General features: G+C 44.9%; 1 protein-coding gene across 1 annotated transcript in view; it reads left to right on the top strand.

Annotated features, from left to right (window-relative positions):
- LOC135522641 (integrin beta-1-like) overlaps positions 1-17,763 on the top strand; it is a 57,121-nt gene that overhangs the window by 31,693 nt on the left and 7,665 nt on the right. Inside the window, exons 3-12 of the mRNA XM_064949092.1 lie at positions 7,064-7,149; positions 7,424-7,643; positions 8,116-8,286; positions 13,872-14,110; positions 14,597-14,752; positions 15,261-15,356; positions 16,111-16,200; positions 16,618-16,758; positions 16,977-17,179; positions 17,429-17,667. Of these exons, the coding sequence (XP_064805164.1) occupies positions 7,064-7,149; positions 7,424-7,643; positions 8,116-8,286; positions 13,872-14,110; positions 14,597-14,752; positions 15,261-15,356; positions 16,111-16,200; positions 16,618-16,758; positions 16,977-17,179; positions 17,429-17,667 (1,641 nt within the window). The remainder of the gene's footprint in view (positions 1-7,063; positions 7,150-7,423; positions 7,644-8,115; positions 8,287-13,871; positions 14,111-14,596; positions 14,753-15,260; positions 15,357-16,110; positions 16,201-16,617; positions 16,759-16,976; positions 17,180-17,428; positions 17,668-17,763) is intronic.

Below are 17,763 nucleotides of genomic sequence, written 5' to 3'. Positions count from 1 at the left end.
TTTTGCGAACTTCAGACGTGCAGCAATGTTTTTTTGGACAGCAGTGGCTTCTTCCGTGGTGTCCTCCCATGAACACCATTCTTGTTTATTGTTTAACATATTGTAGACTCGTCAACAGAGATGTTAGCATCTTCCAGAGATTTCTGTAAGTCTTTAGCTGACACTCTAGGATTCTTCTTAACCTCATTGAGCATTCTGCACTGTGCTCTTGCAGTCATCTTTGCAGGAGAGCCACTCCTAGGGAGAGTAGCAACAGTGCTGAACTTTCCATCTATAGACAATTTGTCCCACCGTAGACTGACTTTTAAATATACTTTTGTAACCCTTTCCAGCTTTATGCAAGGCAACAATTCTTAATCTTAATCTTAGGCCTTCTGAGATCTCTTTTGTTTGCGGCATGGTTCACATTAGGCAATGCTTCTTGTGTATAGCAAACTCAAATTTTGTGAGTGTTTTTTATCGGCCAGGGCAGCTCTAACCAAAATCTCCAATCTCATGTCATTGATTCGACTCCAGGTTAGTTGACTCCTGACTTCAATTACCTTTTGGAGAAGTCATTAGTCTAGAGTTCACATACTTTTTCCAACCTACACTGTGAATGTTTAAATTATGTATTCAATATAGACAAGAAAAATACAATAATTTGTGTGTTATTAGTTTAAGCACCTTGTGTTTGTCTATTGTTGAGACTTAGATGATCAGATAAAATTTTGTCAAATTTATGCAGATATCCAGGTAATTTCAAAGGGTTCACATACTTTTTCTTGCCATTGCAGGTCCTAGATGGCAGGAAGCTTGGCCCCAGTGATGTACTGAGCCGTACGCACTACCCTCTGTACCACCTTACGGTCAGATGCCGAGCAGTTGCCATACTAGGTGGTGATGCAACCGGTCAGGATGCTCTTGATGGTACAGCTGTAGAACTTTTTGAGGATCTGGGGACCCATGCCAAATCTCTTCAGTCTCCTGAGGGGGAAAAGGTGTTGTCGTGCTCTCTTCACGACTGTCTTGGTGTGTTTGGACCATGATAGTTTGTTAGTGATGTGGACACCAAGGAACTTGAAACTCTCGAGTCGCTCCACTACAGCCCCGTCGATGTTAATTGGGGCCTGTTCGGACGCATTTTCCTGTAGTCCACAATCAGCTCCTTTGTCTTGCTCACATTGAGGGAGAGGTTGTTGTCCTGGCACCACACTGCGGGTCTCTGACCTCCTCCCTGTAGGCTTATTATTGTAGGCTTATTATTATTATTATTGTTGTCGGTAATCAGGCCTACCACGGTTGTGTTGTAAGCAAACTTAATAATGGTGTTGGAGTCGTGCTTGGCCACGCAGTCGTGGGTGAACAGGGAGTACAGAAGGGGACTAAGCACACACCTCTGAGGGGCCCCAGTGTTGAGGATCAGCGTGGCAGACATGTTGATGCCTACCCTTACCGCAAGGGGGCAGTCCGTCAGGAAGTCTAGGATCCAGTTGTAGAGGGAGGTGTTTAGTCTCAGTGTCCTTAGTTTAGTGATGAGCTTTGAGGGCACTATGGTGTTGAATGCTGAGCTGTAGTCAATGAACAGCATTCTCACATAGGTGTTCCTTTTGTCCAGGTGGGAAAGGCGGTGTGGAGTGCGATTGAGATTGTGTCATCTGTGGATCTGTTGGGGCAGTATGCGAATTGGAGTGGGTCTAAAGTATCCTGGATGATGCTGTTGATGTGAGCCATGACCAGCCTTTCAAAGCACTTCATGGCTACCAACGTGAGTAATCATTTAGGCAGGTTACCTTCTCTTCCTTGGGCGCAGGGACTATGGTGGTCTGCTTGAAACGTGTAGGTATTACAGACTCAAATCAAAGTTTATTTGTCACGTGCGCCGAATACAACAGGTGTAGTAGACCTTACAGTGAACTGCTTACTTACAGGCTCTAACCAATGGTGCGAAAAAAAGGTATGTGTGTGTGTGTGTGTGTAGGTAAGTAAGTAAGTAAGTAAAGAAATAAAACAACATATGCATATTTGATGAACAGAGAGTAGCAGAAGTGTAAAAAGAGGGGTTGGAGGGTGGTGGGACACAATGCAGATAGCCCGGTTAGCCAATGTGCGGGAGCAGTGGTTGGTCGGACCAATATAGGTAGTATGTACATGAATGTATAGGTAAAGTGACTATGCATATAAGATAAACTGAGAGTAGCAGCAGCATAATAGAGGGGTTGGGGGGGCACACAATGCAAATAGTCCGGGTAACCATTTGGTTACCTGTTCAGGAGTCTTATGGCTTGGGGATAAAAACTGTTGAGAAGCCTTTTTGTCGGAGCACACTTTTTGTCGGAGCACACGTCCTGGTAATCCGTCTGGCCCCGCAGCCTTGTGTATGTTGACCTGTTTAAAGGTCTTACTCACATCGGCTACGGAGAGCATGATCACACAGTCATCCGGAACAGCTGGTGTTCTCATTCATGCCTCAGTGTTGCTTACCTCGAAGCGAGCATAGAAATGATTTAGCTCATCTGGTAGTCTTGTGTCACTGGGCAGCTCGCGGCTGTGCTTTCCTTTGTAGTCTGTAATAGTTTGCAAGCCCTGCCACATACGACGACCGTCGGAGCCGGTGAAGTATGATTCAATCTTAGCCCTGTATTGACGCTTTGCCTGTTTGATGGTTCGTTGCAGGGCTAAGCGGGATTTTATGTAAGCTTCTGGGTTAGAGACCCGCACCTTGAAAGCGGCATCTCTACCCTTTAGCTCAGTGCGAATGTTGCCTGTAATCCATGGCTTGTGGTTGAGGTATGTACTAGAGGTTGACCGATTAATCGTAATGGCCGATTAATTAGGGCCGATTACAAGTTTTCATAAAAATCGGAAATCTGTATTTTTGGGTGCCGATTTGCGATTTTTAAAACAAATTTGATTTTTTTTTTATACATTTATTTAACTAGGCAAGTCCGTTAAGAACACATTCTTATTTTCAATGATGGCCTAGGAAAAGTTGGTTAACTGCGTCGGTCAGGGCCAGAACGACAGATTTTCACCTTGTCAGTCCGGGGACCCAATCTTACAGTTAACTAGTCCAACGCAATAACTACCTGCCTCTCTCTCGTTGCACTCCACAAGGTGACTGCCTGTTACGCGAATGCAAGGTAAGTTGCTAGCTAGCATTTAACTTATCTTATCTGAGCCTTCTAGTAGTTGTTCCACTTGCTCTGCATGGGTAACGCTGCTTCGATGGTGGCTGTTGTCGTTGTGTTGCTGGTTTGAGCCCAGGGAGGAGCGAGGAGAGGGACAGAAGCTATACTGTTACACTGGCAATACTAAAGTGCCTATAAGAACATCCAATAGTCAAAGGTTAATGAAATACAAATGGTATAGTGGGAAATAGTCCTATAATTCCTATAATAACTCCAACCTAAAACTTCTTACCTGGGAATATTGAAGACTCATGTTAAAAGGAACCACCAGCTTTCATATGTTCATATGTTCTGAGCAAGGAACGTTAGCTTTCTTACATAGCACATATTGCAATTTTACTTTCTTCTCCAACACTTTGTTTTTGCATTATTTAAACCAAATTGAACATGTTTCATTATTTACTTGAGGCTAAATTGATTTTATTGGTGTATTATATTAAGTTAAAATAAGTGTTCATTCAGTATTGTTGTAATTGTCAGTATTATAAATAAAAATGAAAAAATAGTCTGATTAATCGGTATTGGCTTTTTTGGTCCTCCAATAATCATTCTTGGTATCGGCGTTGAAAAATCATAATCGGTCGACCTCTAGTATGTATGTACAGTCACTGTGGGGGGGACGTCCTCAATGCACTTATTGATAAAGCCAGTGACTGATGTGGTGTATTCCTCAATGTCATCAGAAGAATCCCTGACTCGGTCAGGGAGAGATTGAAAATGTCAGTGAAGACACTTTCCAGTTGGTCCTCGCATGCTTTGAGTACACGTCCTGGTAATCACTCTGGCTCTGCAGCTTTGTGAATGTTGACCTGTTTAATAAAGGTATTTTTCACGTCGGCTACCGAGATGCCAGAACAGCTGGTGCTCTCATTTATGCTTTAGTGTTGCTTGCCTCGAAGCAAGCATAACAGGCATTTAGCTCGTCTGTTAGGCTCGCGTCTGTAATAGTTTTCAAGCCCCACCACATCTGAGAAGTGTTAGAGCCGGTGTAGTAGGATTCAATCTTAAACCTGTATTGATGCTTTGCTTGTTTGATGATTTGTCTGAGGGCGTAGCGGCATTTCTTATAAGCGTACGGATTAATGTCCCGCTCCTTGAAAGCGGCAGCTCTAGCCTTTAGCTCGATGCGGATGTTGCCTGTAATCCATGGCTTCTGGTTGGGATATGTACGTACGGTCACTGTGGGGACGACGTCATCGCTGCACTTATTGATGAAGCCGATGATTGAGATGGTATACTCCTCAATGCCATTGGCTGAATCCAGGAACATATTCCAGTCTGTGCTATCAAAACAGTCCAGTAGCGTAGCATCCAATTCATCTGACCACCTCCGTATTGGTACTGTCATTGGTCATTGGTACTTCCTTCTTTAGTTTTTGCTTGTAAGCAGGAATAAGAAGGATATAATTATGGTGAGATTTGACAAATGGAGGGCGAGGGAGAGCGTTGTATGCTTCTCTGTGTGTGGAGTATATGTTGTTCCTCTGGTTGCACATGTGAGATGCTGGTAGACATGAGGTAAAACGGATTTAAGTTTGCCTGCATTAAAGGCCCCTGCCACTAGGAGCGCTGCTTCTGGGTGAGCATTTTCTTGTTTACCTATGGCCTTATACAGCTGGTTGAGTGCAGTCTTAGTGCCAGCATCGGTCTGTGGTGGTAAATAGATGGCTACAAATAATATAGATGAGAACTCTTGGTAGATAGTGTGGTCTACAGCTTGTCATAAAGTATTTTACCTCAGGCAAGCAATACCTCAAGACTTCTTTAATATTAGGCATTGCGCACCAGCTGTTATTGACAAATAGACACTCACCCCCTCTCCTCGTCTTCCCAGACGTAGCTTCTCTGTCCTGCCGATGCATGGAAAAATCTGCCAGCCGTATATTATCCGTGTCGTCATTCAACCACGACTCGGTGAAACATAAGATAATACAGTTTTTCATGTCCTGTTGGTAGGACAGTCTTGATCGTATATCATTCATTTTGTTTTCCAATGATTTCATGTTGGCCAATAGAACGGATGACAGTGGAGGTTTACTCACTCGCCTACGAATTCTCAGAAGGCAGCCTGACCTCCGCCCCCTTTTTCTCCGTCTTTTCTTCACGTTCCCGAGAAAGCAGTATATCCTTCGCGTCAGACTTGGAAAAAATCTTTGTTCAGTTCGAGGTGTGTAATCGCTGTTCTGATGCACAGAAGTTATTTTCAGTCATAAGAGACGGTAGCAGCAACATTATGTACAAAATAGGTAACAACGCAAAAAAAAATAACAAAATAGCACAGTTGGTTAGAAGCACATAAAACGGCAGCCATCTCCTCCGGCGCCATTCTATAAAATCTGAGTTATGTAATGTATTGTCATAAAGAGTTTAATTATAATGATAACATTCACCTAGGAACTCACTTGGTGAAGGCCAGAGGACTCACTCGGAAAGGCAAGGCACACTGGGAAATTATATTGGAGGCGTGGCTTAGTGGGGGCATTGCAACATTTCTTTCAAGCTGATACAACTCAAATCTGAACAGTTACTCTATTGGTTTGAGTAATGACTACAAATCACTTTAAGTAACTGTACTCCGATATCTTAAAACCTCTTGATACTCCCCATCCCGGATCCGGGATCGTGAATAAAGCCTCAGGCTCATTAGCATAACGCAACGTTAACGATTTCTGAAAATCGCAAATAAAATGAAAATAATGCGCCTGCTCTCAAGCTTAGCCTTTTCTTAACAACACTGTCATCTCAGATTTTCAAAACATGCTTTTGAACCATAGCAAATCAATAATTTGTGTAAGAGTATTGCAAGCTAGCTTAGCATTTTGCGTAGCTTTTAGCACGCAACATTTTCACAAAATCCAGATAACCAAATAAATAAAATCATTTACCTTTGAAGAGCTTCGGATGTTTTCAATGAGGAGACTCTCAGTTACATAGCAAATGTTCAGTTTTTCCTGAAAGAATCTTTGTGTAGGAGAAATCGCTCCGTTTTGTACATCACATTTGGCTACCGAAACGAACTGAAAATTCAGTCACCAAAACATCAAACTTTTTCCAAATTAACTCCATAATATCGACCGAAACATGGCAACCGTTGTTTAGAATCAATCCTCAAGGAGTTTTTTCACATATCTCTTCATTGATATGCAGTTCGTGGAAGCCTGCTTTCCCCTCAGAATCGCATGGAAAAATACCAGCAGCTGAAAATGACGCACCAATTTCGACGGAGGACACCGGGCGGACACCTGGAAAAAGTAGTCAGTTATGGTCAATCTTCCAATGATATGCCTACAAATACGTCACAATGCTGCAGACACCTTGGGGAAACGATAGATAGGGCAGGCTCATTCCTCTCGCATTCACAGTCATATAAGGAGACAATGGAAAACAGAGCCTCAAAAATCCTGCTCATTTCCTGGTTGCCGTTTCATCTTGGTTTTGCCTGTAGCTCCCGTTCTAGGGCACCCACAGACAATATCTTTGCAGTTCTGGAAAATTCAGAGTGTTTTCTTTCCAAAGCTATCAATTATATGCATAGTCGAGCATCTTTTTGTGACAAAATATCTTGTTTAAAACAGGAACGTTTTTCATCCAAAAATGAAATTGCGCCCCCAGAGTTTCAAGAGGTTTCCTCAAAAGTTGAGTAATGACATCACACTGGGGTTTACAGTGTATGTTTCTTTGAGCATTTCTTTGGGCATAGTAGTGAAGACATCATGCAACTATGGAACAGCGGAATATTCCATTCTGTCTCTGGCTCAATTTACTGTTCTCTCTGAGGCACACAGTTTTCCAAAATCCACAATGTGTACACTCTGGCTTATTACCTGGTTAGGTTTTAGGAGTCTATGATGAGTTTGCTTCTTTTCAACCTTTGTTTTTCCATTCCATTCCAGAAGGGAACGAGTGCATCAAGGCTAATGCCAAATCCTGTGGGGAGTGCATTCAAGTGGGAGCGAAATGTGGCTGGTGCATGGACCCAGTACGTGGATATGAATTTGCCAATAACATTGTTGCTGCGTTGATGCTACACAACCTTAATATCAACTGACTGACAGCGTTACAACTTTAAAAAATCTAAACTGTTCCTTGGAATTAAACACTAGTATGTCGGGCAATATTGTTTGTAACCTTTATAACCTGCTTGGGAGAGTAGGAAATACATTTTCAGAAAAGAAGGACCTTACATTTTGGGTGGATTCCCTCTGAGTGCCATAATGCAATGTTTCATAATACTTATATCTCCTCTCTCCCAGGGGTTCCTGAAGCAGGGTGAGGCCACATCGACCCGCTGTGACGAGCTGGAGTCCCTGAGGAAGAGAGGTTGTAGCTCCACCAAGGTAGAGAACCCCCGAGGCAGCCAACAGGCCCTAAAGAACAAGGCTGTGACCAACCGCAACAAGGGAGAAGGAAAACTCCGACCAGAGGACATCACACAGGTCCAGCCACAGAAACTCACCCTCAGCCTCAGATCGGGTAAAAACTTAAATGGAACTGTTACTTTTGATTGGGATGCGTCCCAAATGGAACCCTTTTCCCTATTTAGTGCTCTACTTTTAGCTCTAGTCAAAAGTGGTGCCTTATTTTAGGAATCGGTTGTCATTAGGGATGCAGTCTTAGTTAACTTTGCTTCAGACAAAACATCTTGCTTGACAACCATTGTTGTCGCAGCGTTGCTGAGGGTCTTTTTTGTTTATCCTGCTGTTCCTCCGTGGTCTTTCACTGTTATGTTGATAAGTTACAGTAGCCTCCATTTTCTTTGAGTGTTTTAGCTATTATGATTTGGAAGGAGGGTTCCTTATACTCTTTCATGTGAAGGCCAGCACCTTATTTGACAGGGAAGGTGCACATGAATCAAGATTTCAGTGTTCACATCAATGTAAATATGCCAGAGTTAGCAAGTCAGTAGTCCCCGGCTTAACCTTTCCCATTTGTCTGTGTATTGCAGGTGAACCCCAGTCTTTTAACCTGAAGTTCAAACGGGCTGAGGATTACCCCATTGACCTCTACTACCTGATGGACCTGTCCTACTCCATGAAGGACGATCTGGAAAACGTCAAGAACCTGGGAACACAGCTCATGCTGGAGATGTCAAAGATCACGACTGATTTTAAAATCGGTGAGCTTGAGAATCAGCCTGGTTGTATGAGGATTGAGGATGTTTATATTTATTTGAACTTCTTCTCCACTTCAAATTGATCTCTTCTGCTTTCAGTTCAGGTTGGGTGCAAATTGCAGTTACACTGTACTACAATACCCATAATGCCATGTGTAAGATAACCGGTTTGATCTTAGTGAAGATGTTTTGAAGCTAACAAATTGGTGTCCCGTCTCCTTAACTATACAGTTTAAACAGTGCCTTGCGAAAGTATTCGGCTCCCTTGAACTTTGCGACCTTTTGCCACATTTCAGGCTTCAAACATAAAGATATAAAACTGTATTTTTTTGTGAAGAATCAACAACAAGTGGGACACAATCATGAAGTGGAACGACATTTATTGGATATTTCAAACTTTTTTAACAAATCAAAAACTGAAAAATTGGGTGCGCAAAATTATTCAGCCCCTTTACTTTCAGTGCAGCAAACTCTCTCCAGAAGTTCAGTGAGGATCTCTGAATGATCCAATGATGATAAATACAATCCACCTGTGTGTAATCAAGTCTCCGTATAAATGCACTGTAACGGCGTTCTTCGTTTGTCGAAAGAGAGTCGGACCGAAATGCAGCGTGTTGTTTACTCATGTTTTTAATAGAACAAATGACGATACATGAAATAACAAAAACAACAAACGGAACGTGAAAAACCTATACAGCCTGTCTGGTGAACACTAACACAGAGACAGGAACAATCACCCACGAAATACAAAGTGAAACCCAGGCTACCTAAATACGGTTCCCAATCAGAGACAACGAGAATCACCTGACTCTGATTGAGATCCGCCTCAGGCAGCCAAACCTATGCAACACACACCCCTAATCAGCCACAATCCCAATAACTAAAAAACATTTACATTTAAGTCATTTAGCAGACGCTCTTATCCAGAGCGACTTACAAAAACCCACTAAGAATTACAACAAACAATAAACCAATGTCACACCCTGGCCAGACCAACTAATTAACTAAAACACAAAATACTAAGACCAAGGCGTGACAGAACCCCCCCCTAAGGTGCGGACTCCCGAACGCACCTCAAAACCATAGGGAGGGTCCGGGTGGGCGTCTGTCCATGGTGGCGGTTCCGGTTCGGGACGTGGACCCCACTCCATAAATGTCATAGTTCCTCCCCTTCGCGTCCTAGGATGATCCACCCTCGCCGCCGACCATGGCCGAATAGTCCTCACCCAGAACCCCACTGAACTGAGGAGCAGCTCGTGACTGAGGGGCAGCTCGGGACTGAGGCAGCTCGTGACTGAGGGGCAGCTCGTGACTGAGGGGCAGCTCGTGACTGAGGGGCAGCTCGGGACTGAGGCAGTTCGGGACTGAGGGGCAGCTCGGGACTGAGGGGCAGCTCGGGACTGAGGGGCAGCTCGGGACTGAGGGGCAGCCCGGGACTGAGGGGCAGCCCGGGACTGAGGGGCAGCCCGGGACTGAGGGGCAGCTCGGGACTGAGGGGCAGCCCAGTACTGAGAGGAAGCCCAGTACTGAGAGGAAGCCCAGTACTGAGAAGAAGCCCAGTACTGAGATGAAGCCCAGCCAGGCAGTTGAATCCGGCAGATCCTGGTTGACTGGCGGATCCTGGCTGACTATCAGATCTGGCAGATCCTGGCTGACTGGCGGATCCTGGCTGACTGGCAGATCCTGGCCGACTGGCGGATCCTGGCTGACTAGCAGATCTGGCAGATCCTGGCTGAGTGGCGGATCCTGGCTGACTGGCAGATCCTGGCCGACTGGCAGATCTGGAAGAGTCTGGTTGACTGGCAGATCTGGAAGAGTCTGGCTGACTGGCAGATCTGGAAGAGTCTGGCTGACTGGCAGATCTGGAAGAGTCTGGCTGACTGGCAGATCTGGAAGAGTCTGGCTGACTGGCAGATCTGGAAGAGTCTGGCTGACTGGCAGATCTGGAAGAGTCTGGCTGACTGGCAGATCTGGAAGAGTCTGGCTGACTGGCAGATCTGGAAGAGTCTGGCTGACTGACGGCTCTGGCTGCTTCATGCTGACTGGCAGCTCTGGCTGCTCCATGCTGACTGGCGGCTCTGGCTGCTCCATGCAGATTGACAGCTCTGGCGGCTTCTTGCAGACTGACAGCTCTGACTGTTCCATGCAGACTAACAGCTTTGGCAGCTCCTTGCAGACTGGCAGCTCCTTGCAGACTGGCAGCTCCTTGCAGACTGGCAGCTCCTTGCAGACTGGCAACTCCATGCAGACTGGCAACTCCATGCAGACTGGCAACTCTAGCTGCCCCATGCAGACTGACAGCTCTGGCTGCCCCATGCAGACTGGCAGCTCTAGCTGCTCCATGCAGACTGGCAGCTCTGGCTGCTCCATGCAGACTGGCAGCTCCATGCAGACTGGCAGCTCTGGCTGCTCCAAGCAGACTGACAGCTCTGGCTGCCCCATGCAGACTGGCAGCTCTAGCTGCTCCATGCAGACTGGCAGCTCTGGCTGCTCCATGCAGAATGGCAACTCTGGCTGCTCCAAGCAGACTGACAGCTCTGGCTGCCCCATGCAGACTGGCAGCTCTAGCTGCTCCATGCAGACTGGCAGCTCTGGCTGCTCCATGCAGACTGGCAACTCTGGCTGCTCCATGCAGACTGGAAACTCTGGCTGCTCCAAGCAGACTGACAGCTCTGGCTGCCCCATGCAGACTGACAGCTCTGGCTGCCCCATGCAGACTGGCAGCTCTAGCTGCTCTATGCAGACTGGCAGCTCTGGCTGCTCCATGCAGACTGGCAGCTCTGGCTGCTCCATGCAGACTGGCAGCTCTAGCTGCTCCATGCAGACTGGCAGCTCTAGCTGCTCCATACAGGCAGGAGACTCCGGCAGCGCTGTAGAGGAGGAAGACTCTAGAAACGCTGAACAAGCGGGAGACTCCGACAGCGCAGGAGAGGGAGAAAGCGCTGGCTGCGCTGAACAGGCGAGGCGCACTGAAGGCCTGATGCGTGGTGCTGGCACTGGTGGTATTGGGCCGAGGACACGCACAGGACGCCTAGTGCGGGGAGCTGCTACCGGAGGACTGGTGTGTGAAGGTGGCACAGGATGGACTGGACCGTGAAGGTGTACTGGAGAGCCTGAGAGCAGGACTGGCACAGGACGTGCAAGGCTAGGTAGGTACACAGGAGGCCTAGTGCGTGAGGCTGGCACATTTTTCACCAGCCGACTAACACGCACCTCAGGACTAGTATGGAGCGCTGACCCAGGTGCCATTAAATCCCTGACACGCTCCGTCGGACGAATCTTGTACCTAAAGCACCAAACTAGCAACTCCCTCATTAATCTCTCCTCCAATTTCCCCATTAACTCCTTCACAGTCTCTGCTTCGCTCACCTCCAACACCGGTTCTGGTCTCCTCCTTGGCTCCTCACGATAAACAGGGAGAGTTGGCTCAGGTCTGTCTCCTGACTCAGCCACTCCCCCTCTGAGCCCCCCCCCCAAGAAATTTTTGGGGCTTCGCTCTGCGCCGCCGTGTCTTTCTTTTCGACTCCATTCTCCTATAGCCCTCTTCGCACTGCTCCAGAGAATCCCAGGCGGGCTCCGGCACTCTCTCTGGGTCGGCCGCCCACCTGTCTATTTCTTCCCACGTCGTATAGTCCATACTGTACTCCTCTTTGGGCTGCTCCTGTTTCCTCTTCTCCTGCTGCACCTTTGGGCGGCTACACTCCCCCGGTTTAGCCCAGGGTCCTCTCCCGTCAAGGATTTCCTCCCATGTCCAGAAATCCTTAATACGAGGCTCCTCTTTGGGCTGCTCCTGCCTGTTGACACGCTGCTCGGTCCGTGTGTGGTAGGTGATTCTGTAACGGCGTTCTTCGTTTGTCGAAAGAGAGTCGGACTGAAATGCAGCGTGTTGGTTACTCATGTTTTTAATAGAACAAATGACGATACATGAAATAACAAAAACAACAAACGGAACGTGAAAAACCTATACAGCCTGTCTGGTGAACACTAACACAGAGACAGGAACAATCACCCACGAAATACAAAGTGAAACCCAGGCTACCTAAATACGGTTCCCAATCAGAGACAACGAGAATCACCTGACTCTGATTGAGAACCGCCTCAGGCAGCCAAACCTATGCAACAGACACCCCTAATCAACCACAATCCCAATAACTAAAAAACCCACTAAGAATTACAACAAACAATAAACCCATGTCACACCCTGGCCAGACCAACTAATTAACTAAAACACAAAATACTAAGACCAATGCGTGACATGCACCTGCACTGTGATAGTCTCAGAGGTCCGTTAAAAGCGCAGAGAGCATCATGAAGAACAAGGAACACACCAGGCAGGTCCGAGATACTTTTGTGAAGAAGTTTAAAGACGGATTTGGATACAAAAATATTTCCCAAGCTTTAAACATCCCCAAGGAGCACTGTGCAAGCGATAATATTGAAATGGAAGGAGTATCAGACCACTGCAAATCTACCAAGACCTGGCCGTCCCTCTAAACTGTCAGCTCATACAAGGAGAAGACTGATCAGAGATGCAGCCAAGAGGCCCATGATCACTCTGGATGAACTGCAGAGATCTACAGCTGAGGTGGGAGACTCTGTCCATAGGACAACAATCAGTGGTATATTGCACAAATCTGGCCTTTATGGAAGAGTGGCAAGAAGAAAGCCATTTCTTAAAGATATCCATAAAAAGTGTTGTTTAAAGTTTGCCACAAGCCACCTGGGAGACACACCAAACATGTGGAAGAAGGTGCTCTGGTCAGATGAAACCAAAATTGAACTTTTTGGCAACAATGCAAAACGTTATGTTTGGCGTAAAAGCAACACAGCTCATCACCCTGACCACACCATACCCACTATCAAACATGGTGGTGGCAGCATCATGGTTTGGGCCTGCTTTTCTTCAGCAGGGACAGGGAATATGGTTAAAATTGATGGGAAGATGGATGGAGCCAAATACAGGACCGTTCTGGAAGAAAACCTGATGGAGTCTGCAAAAGACCTGAGACTGGGACGGAGATTTGTCTTCCAACAAGACAATGATCCAAAACATAAAGCAAAATCTACAATGGAATGGTTCAAAAATAAACATATCCAGGTGTTTGAATGGCCAAGTCAAAGTCCAGACCTGAATCCAATCGAGAATCTGTGGAAAGAACTGAAAACTGCTGTTCACAAATGCTCTCCATCCAACCTCACTGAGCTCGAGCTGTTTTGCAAGGAGGAATGGGAAAAAATGTCAGTCTCTCGATGTGCAAAACTGATAGAGACATACCCGAAGCGACTTACAGCTGTAATCGCAGCAAAAGGTAGCGCTACAAAGTATTAACTTAAGGGGGCTGAATAATTTTGCACGCCCAATTTTTCAGTTTTTTTTATTTGTTAAAAAAGTTTGAAATATCCAATAAATGTCGTTCCACTTCATGATTGTGTCCCACTTGTTGTTGATTCTTCACAAAAAAATACAGTTTTATATCTTTATGTTTGAAGCCTGAAATGTGGCAAAAGGTCGCAAAGTTCAAGGTGGCCGAATACTTTCGCAAGGCACTGAATATGAGATGGATATCTTCTTCTTCTTCTTCTTCTAGGTTTTGGTTCCTTTGTAGAAAAGACAGTGATGCCTTACATTAGCACCACCCCAGCCAAGCTGCTGAACCCCTGTGCTGGGGACCAGAACTGCACCAGTCCCTTCAGCTACAAGAACGTCCTGAAGCTGACCAGCAATGGACAGGAGTTCAATACCCTGGTGGGACAACAGCAGATCTCTGGAAACCTGGACTCACCAGAGGGAGGCTTCGATGCCATCATGCAAGTGGCTGTGTGTGGTGTAAGTAATATGTTTTTATATCATATTTAGGGAGAGTTTCTCAGACATAGATCAAGCCTAGTCCAGGACTGAAAAGATTTCTCCATTGAGCTTACTTTTTACTCTAGGACTAGGCTTGATATCTGTCCAGAAAACCAGACCATGAAGTTCCAATAATACTTTTATCAGTGCTTTATATTGACTTTCTCATGGTACCAGACCTCAAGACCCTATTCTCATTTGAGAAGGGCTGGAGTCAGGGCTTAATGTGTATATGCTTAGAGAAGGCCTTTTTATAAAACTTTTGAAAGTTCATTCACTCTAGGGCGCTAAACTGCTATTTTAAGAGGGTAACCTTTCACATAGTTGTTCATAGTTTTTTATATATACTTACTGAATCTTTTGTAAGTCTTGTAATTTTGTTCTCTGGTATTTCTGTAGGCTGTGTCCATTTTCTGTATGTGGTTAATTTTTACATGTTTTAATAGTCCTCCCTCCCTTCCCCAGGAGCACATTGGCTGGAGGAACGTCACCCGTCTGCTGGTGTTCTCCACTGACGCTGGCTTCCACTTTGCTGGAGACGGGAAACTGGGAGGGATAGTTTTGCCCAACGATGGGAAATGTCACCTGGAGAACAACATGTACACAATGAGCCACTACTATGTATGTATAATTATGCATTATAGTAATACACTATGCACTATAATAATGCGCTGTGTAGTATAGTAATACACTATGTAGTATAGTAATACACTATGTAGTATAATAATACACTATGTAGTATAATAATACACTATGTAGTATAATAATACACTAAGGAGTATAATAATACACTATGCAGTATAATAATACACTATGCAGTATAATAATGCACTATGTAGTTTAGTAATACACTATGTAGTATAATAATACACTGTAGTATAATAATGCATAATGTATTGTAGTAATGCACTATGCATTATAGTAATACACTATGTAGTATAATAATACACTATGTAGTATAATCATGCACTCCTATGTACTGTATGTATTGTGACTTTTCTTTCTAGTCTTCTGTGTGGTCTGCATTTTGAATATGACAAGATTTGAAGGGAATGGGCTACTTGCCCTTAGTGATGTCATCAAAGGGCTTACCTGATACCTGTACTTCCTCATTGTCTCCCTGTAACAGGACTACCCCTCCATCGCTCACCTGGTTCAGAAACTTAGCGACAACAACATCCAGACGATCTTTGCCATCACAGAGGAGTTCCAGCCTGTTTACAAGGTCAGTCAGTTGTTCCATTACACTGTTTGTGTCTGTGCGTGTTTGTACGTGGGTGTGTGTGTGGAATTCCTTTCAATTTCCTGTGCTTGTCTGTTGTAGGTTAGAAGAAGCCCAACTCTTTGAAGAGCAGCATCTGCTCCTTGTTACTAGTAGCATCTCTTTGGATCTCTGGTTGTTCCCCAAATGGCACCATGTTCCCTAAAAAGTGAACTACTTTTGATGAGAGCCCTATGGGCCCAGGTCAATAGTACTGCACTTTGTGGGGAATAGGTTTCCATTTGGGCAGCAGCCTTTGAATGTTCCCTGCTGCCCTCTAGTGCTTTTCAAGCCAATTAGAAGTCTGTCTGGAGTTCCGTAATGACCTTTTAGCATATCCACATCAGTCCAATGTTTGGACAATATTTGCAATCTGTCAACCTCGGTAGAATGGCGTTCTCATTTAGTTGATTACATTATGCGTCCCAAATGGCACCCTATTCCCGATATTAGTGGTGGACTATGTAGGGATTGAGTGCCATTTGGGATGCAGCCTTGGATTTCTGAATTTAGAACCTCACAACACTTCAAAAAGTTGGAACTTTAGATTGACTTTACCACTATGGGATGCAGACCACAATCAAACTACTCAGCAATCTTAATGGGTCAAGCAAAACATGACAAAACAATACTTTTCTGGTGAGTATTTAGAGATTGACAGGATTCCAATTAACATACGAGTACATGATCATTTAGTGTGTTGTGTTTTCTCTCTCAGGAGTTAAAGAATCTCATTCCTAAATCTGCGGTGGGGATACTCTCTGCTAACTCCAGCAACGTTATCAACCTCATTATTGATGCCTACAATGTAAGTATAGATTGGATTGGTTTAGTTACTGGAGAAGATGCACTTCTGCACACTATCTAACTTTCATCCTTAAAATAGTTGGCAAAACCATGCTGCTGCTACTGTTAAGTCATCACATTTCTCTTTCTGAACTGATCTTTCTATGGGAATAGTCAAAAATATGCATTTCTGCTTTTGTAAAACTGAAGCCTACTGAAAATGTTGTATATAAAATATCCCATTTAGCAGACGCTTTTGTCCAAAGCGACTTACAAGTCGGCTGGGGCCACTACTTTTACATATGGGTGGTCCCAGCGGGAATCGAACCCACGACGCTTGGCGTTGCAAGCGCCATGCTCTACCGACTGAGCCACACAGGATATAGTGTACAAAGTGTACAAGTGTACAAAGGGCTAATTGTTGTTCTTTATGTGCTAGTCTCTTTCCTCAGAGGTGATTCTGGAGAACAGCAAGCTACCAGAGGGAGTGACCATAATGTATCAGTCACGCTGCAAGAACGGAGTGACTGGTGAGGGAGAGATGGGAAGAAAATGCTCCAATATCTCCATCGGTGACGAGGTGAGAAACCAAAACAACATGACATTGAATGCTTTCTATTTCAAATACATATGTATTTATTTTAGATTTTTTTTAAATTCAAGTTCAGTTATTTTAGCTTTCTGATCAAGTAAATATAATGTTTTCAGTATCTGTAGGTGTCAGGGTCATTGTTTTTATTACAAAATGTGATTATTATGCCTTATGTGTTAATGCATCCCTTCATCCCTGATCTGTAGGTGTCTTTCACCATAAGCATCACAGCTAAGCAGTGTCCTAAAATGGGCAAACCAGAGACCATCAAGATCAAACCCCTAGGGTTCAATGAGGAGGTGGAGATCACTCTGAACTTCATCTGCGAGTGTGACTGTCACAAAGATGGCATTGAGAACAGTGAGATCTGCCACAACGGCAACGGGACATATGAATGTGGAGCCTGCAGGTAAGGCACTTGTGTTTCACTAGCAGAAGATCTTAACCCTTTATTCACCTTCCATATTGTAATAATTTCCATGGCATAGAGATACATCATGATATTTGATACTGTATATATAATGTGTTGTAAATCTATTTCTATTGGCCATTAGCATGTGACTGTTTAAGTGCATTGCATCTGTTTGCATGTGAATACTTTTTACATGCAGTCCTCCCTTGTTGTTAATAACATTAGATTTCCTTTATTATCTGTCAGGTGCAATGAGGGCCGTATTGGTAGACAGTGTGAGTGCAGCACCAACGAGGTGACCAGCGAAGACCTGGATAAGAGCTGCCGTAAAGACAACGGTACAGACATCTGCAGCAACAACGGAGACTGTGTGTGTGGAACCTGTGAGTGCAAGAAGAGAGAGAACCCAGAGGAGCGCTACAGCGGGATGTTCTGCGAGTGTGACAACTTCAACTGTGACCGCTCCAACAACAAACTCTGTGGAGGTACGCGATTTCAGTTCAATGGATGATCAGTAAAGATTTAGCTTGCTGTGAAATGACGGTCAAGACCTGTGTTCCATCTGAAGACCTGTGGAACAT

The sequence above is a fragment of the Oncorhynchus masou genome, chromosome 30 (genome assembly GCF_036934945.1).
Source record: "Oncorhynchus masou masou isolate Uvic2021 chromosome 30, UVic_Omas_1.1, whole genome shotgun sequence".
Classification (NCBI taxonomy): domain Eukaryota; kingdom Metazoa; phylum Chordata; class Actinopteri; order Salmoniformes; family Salmonidae; genus Oncorhynchus; species Oncorhynchus masou.
Note: the sequence above shows the minus strand (reverse complement) of the source record. Positions and strands in the feature narration are given on the sequence as shown.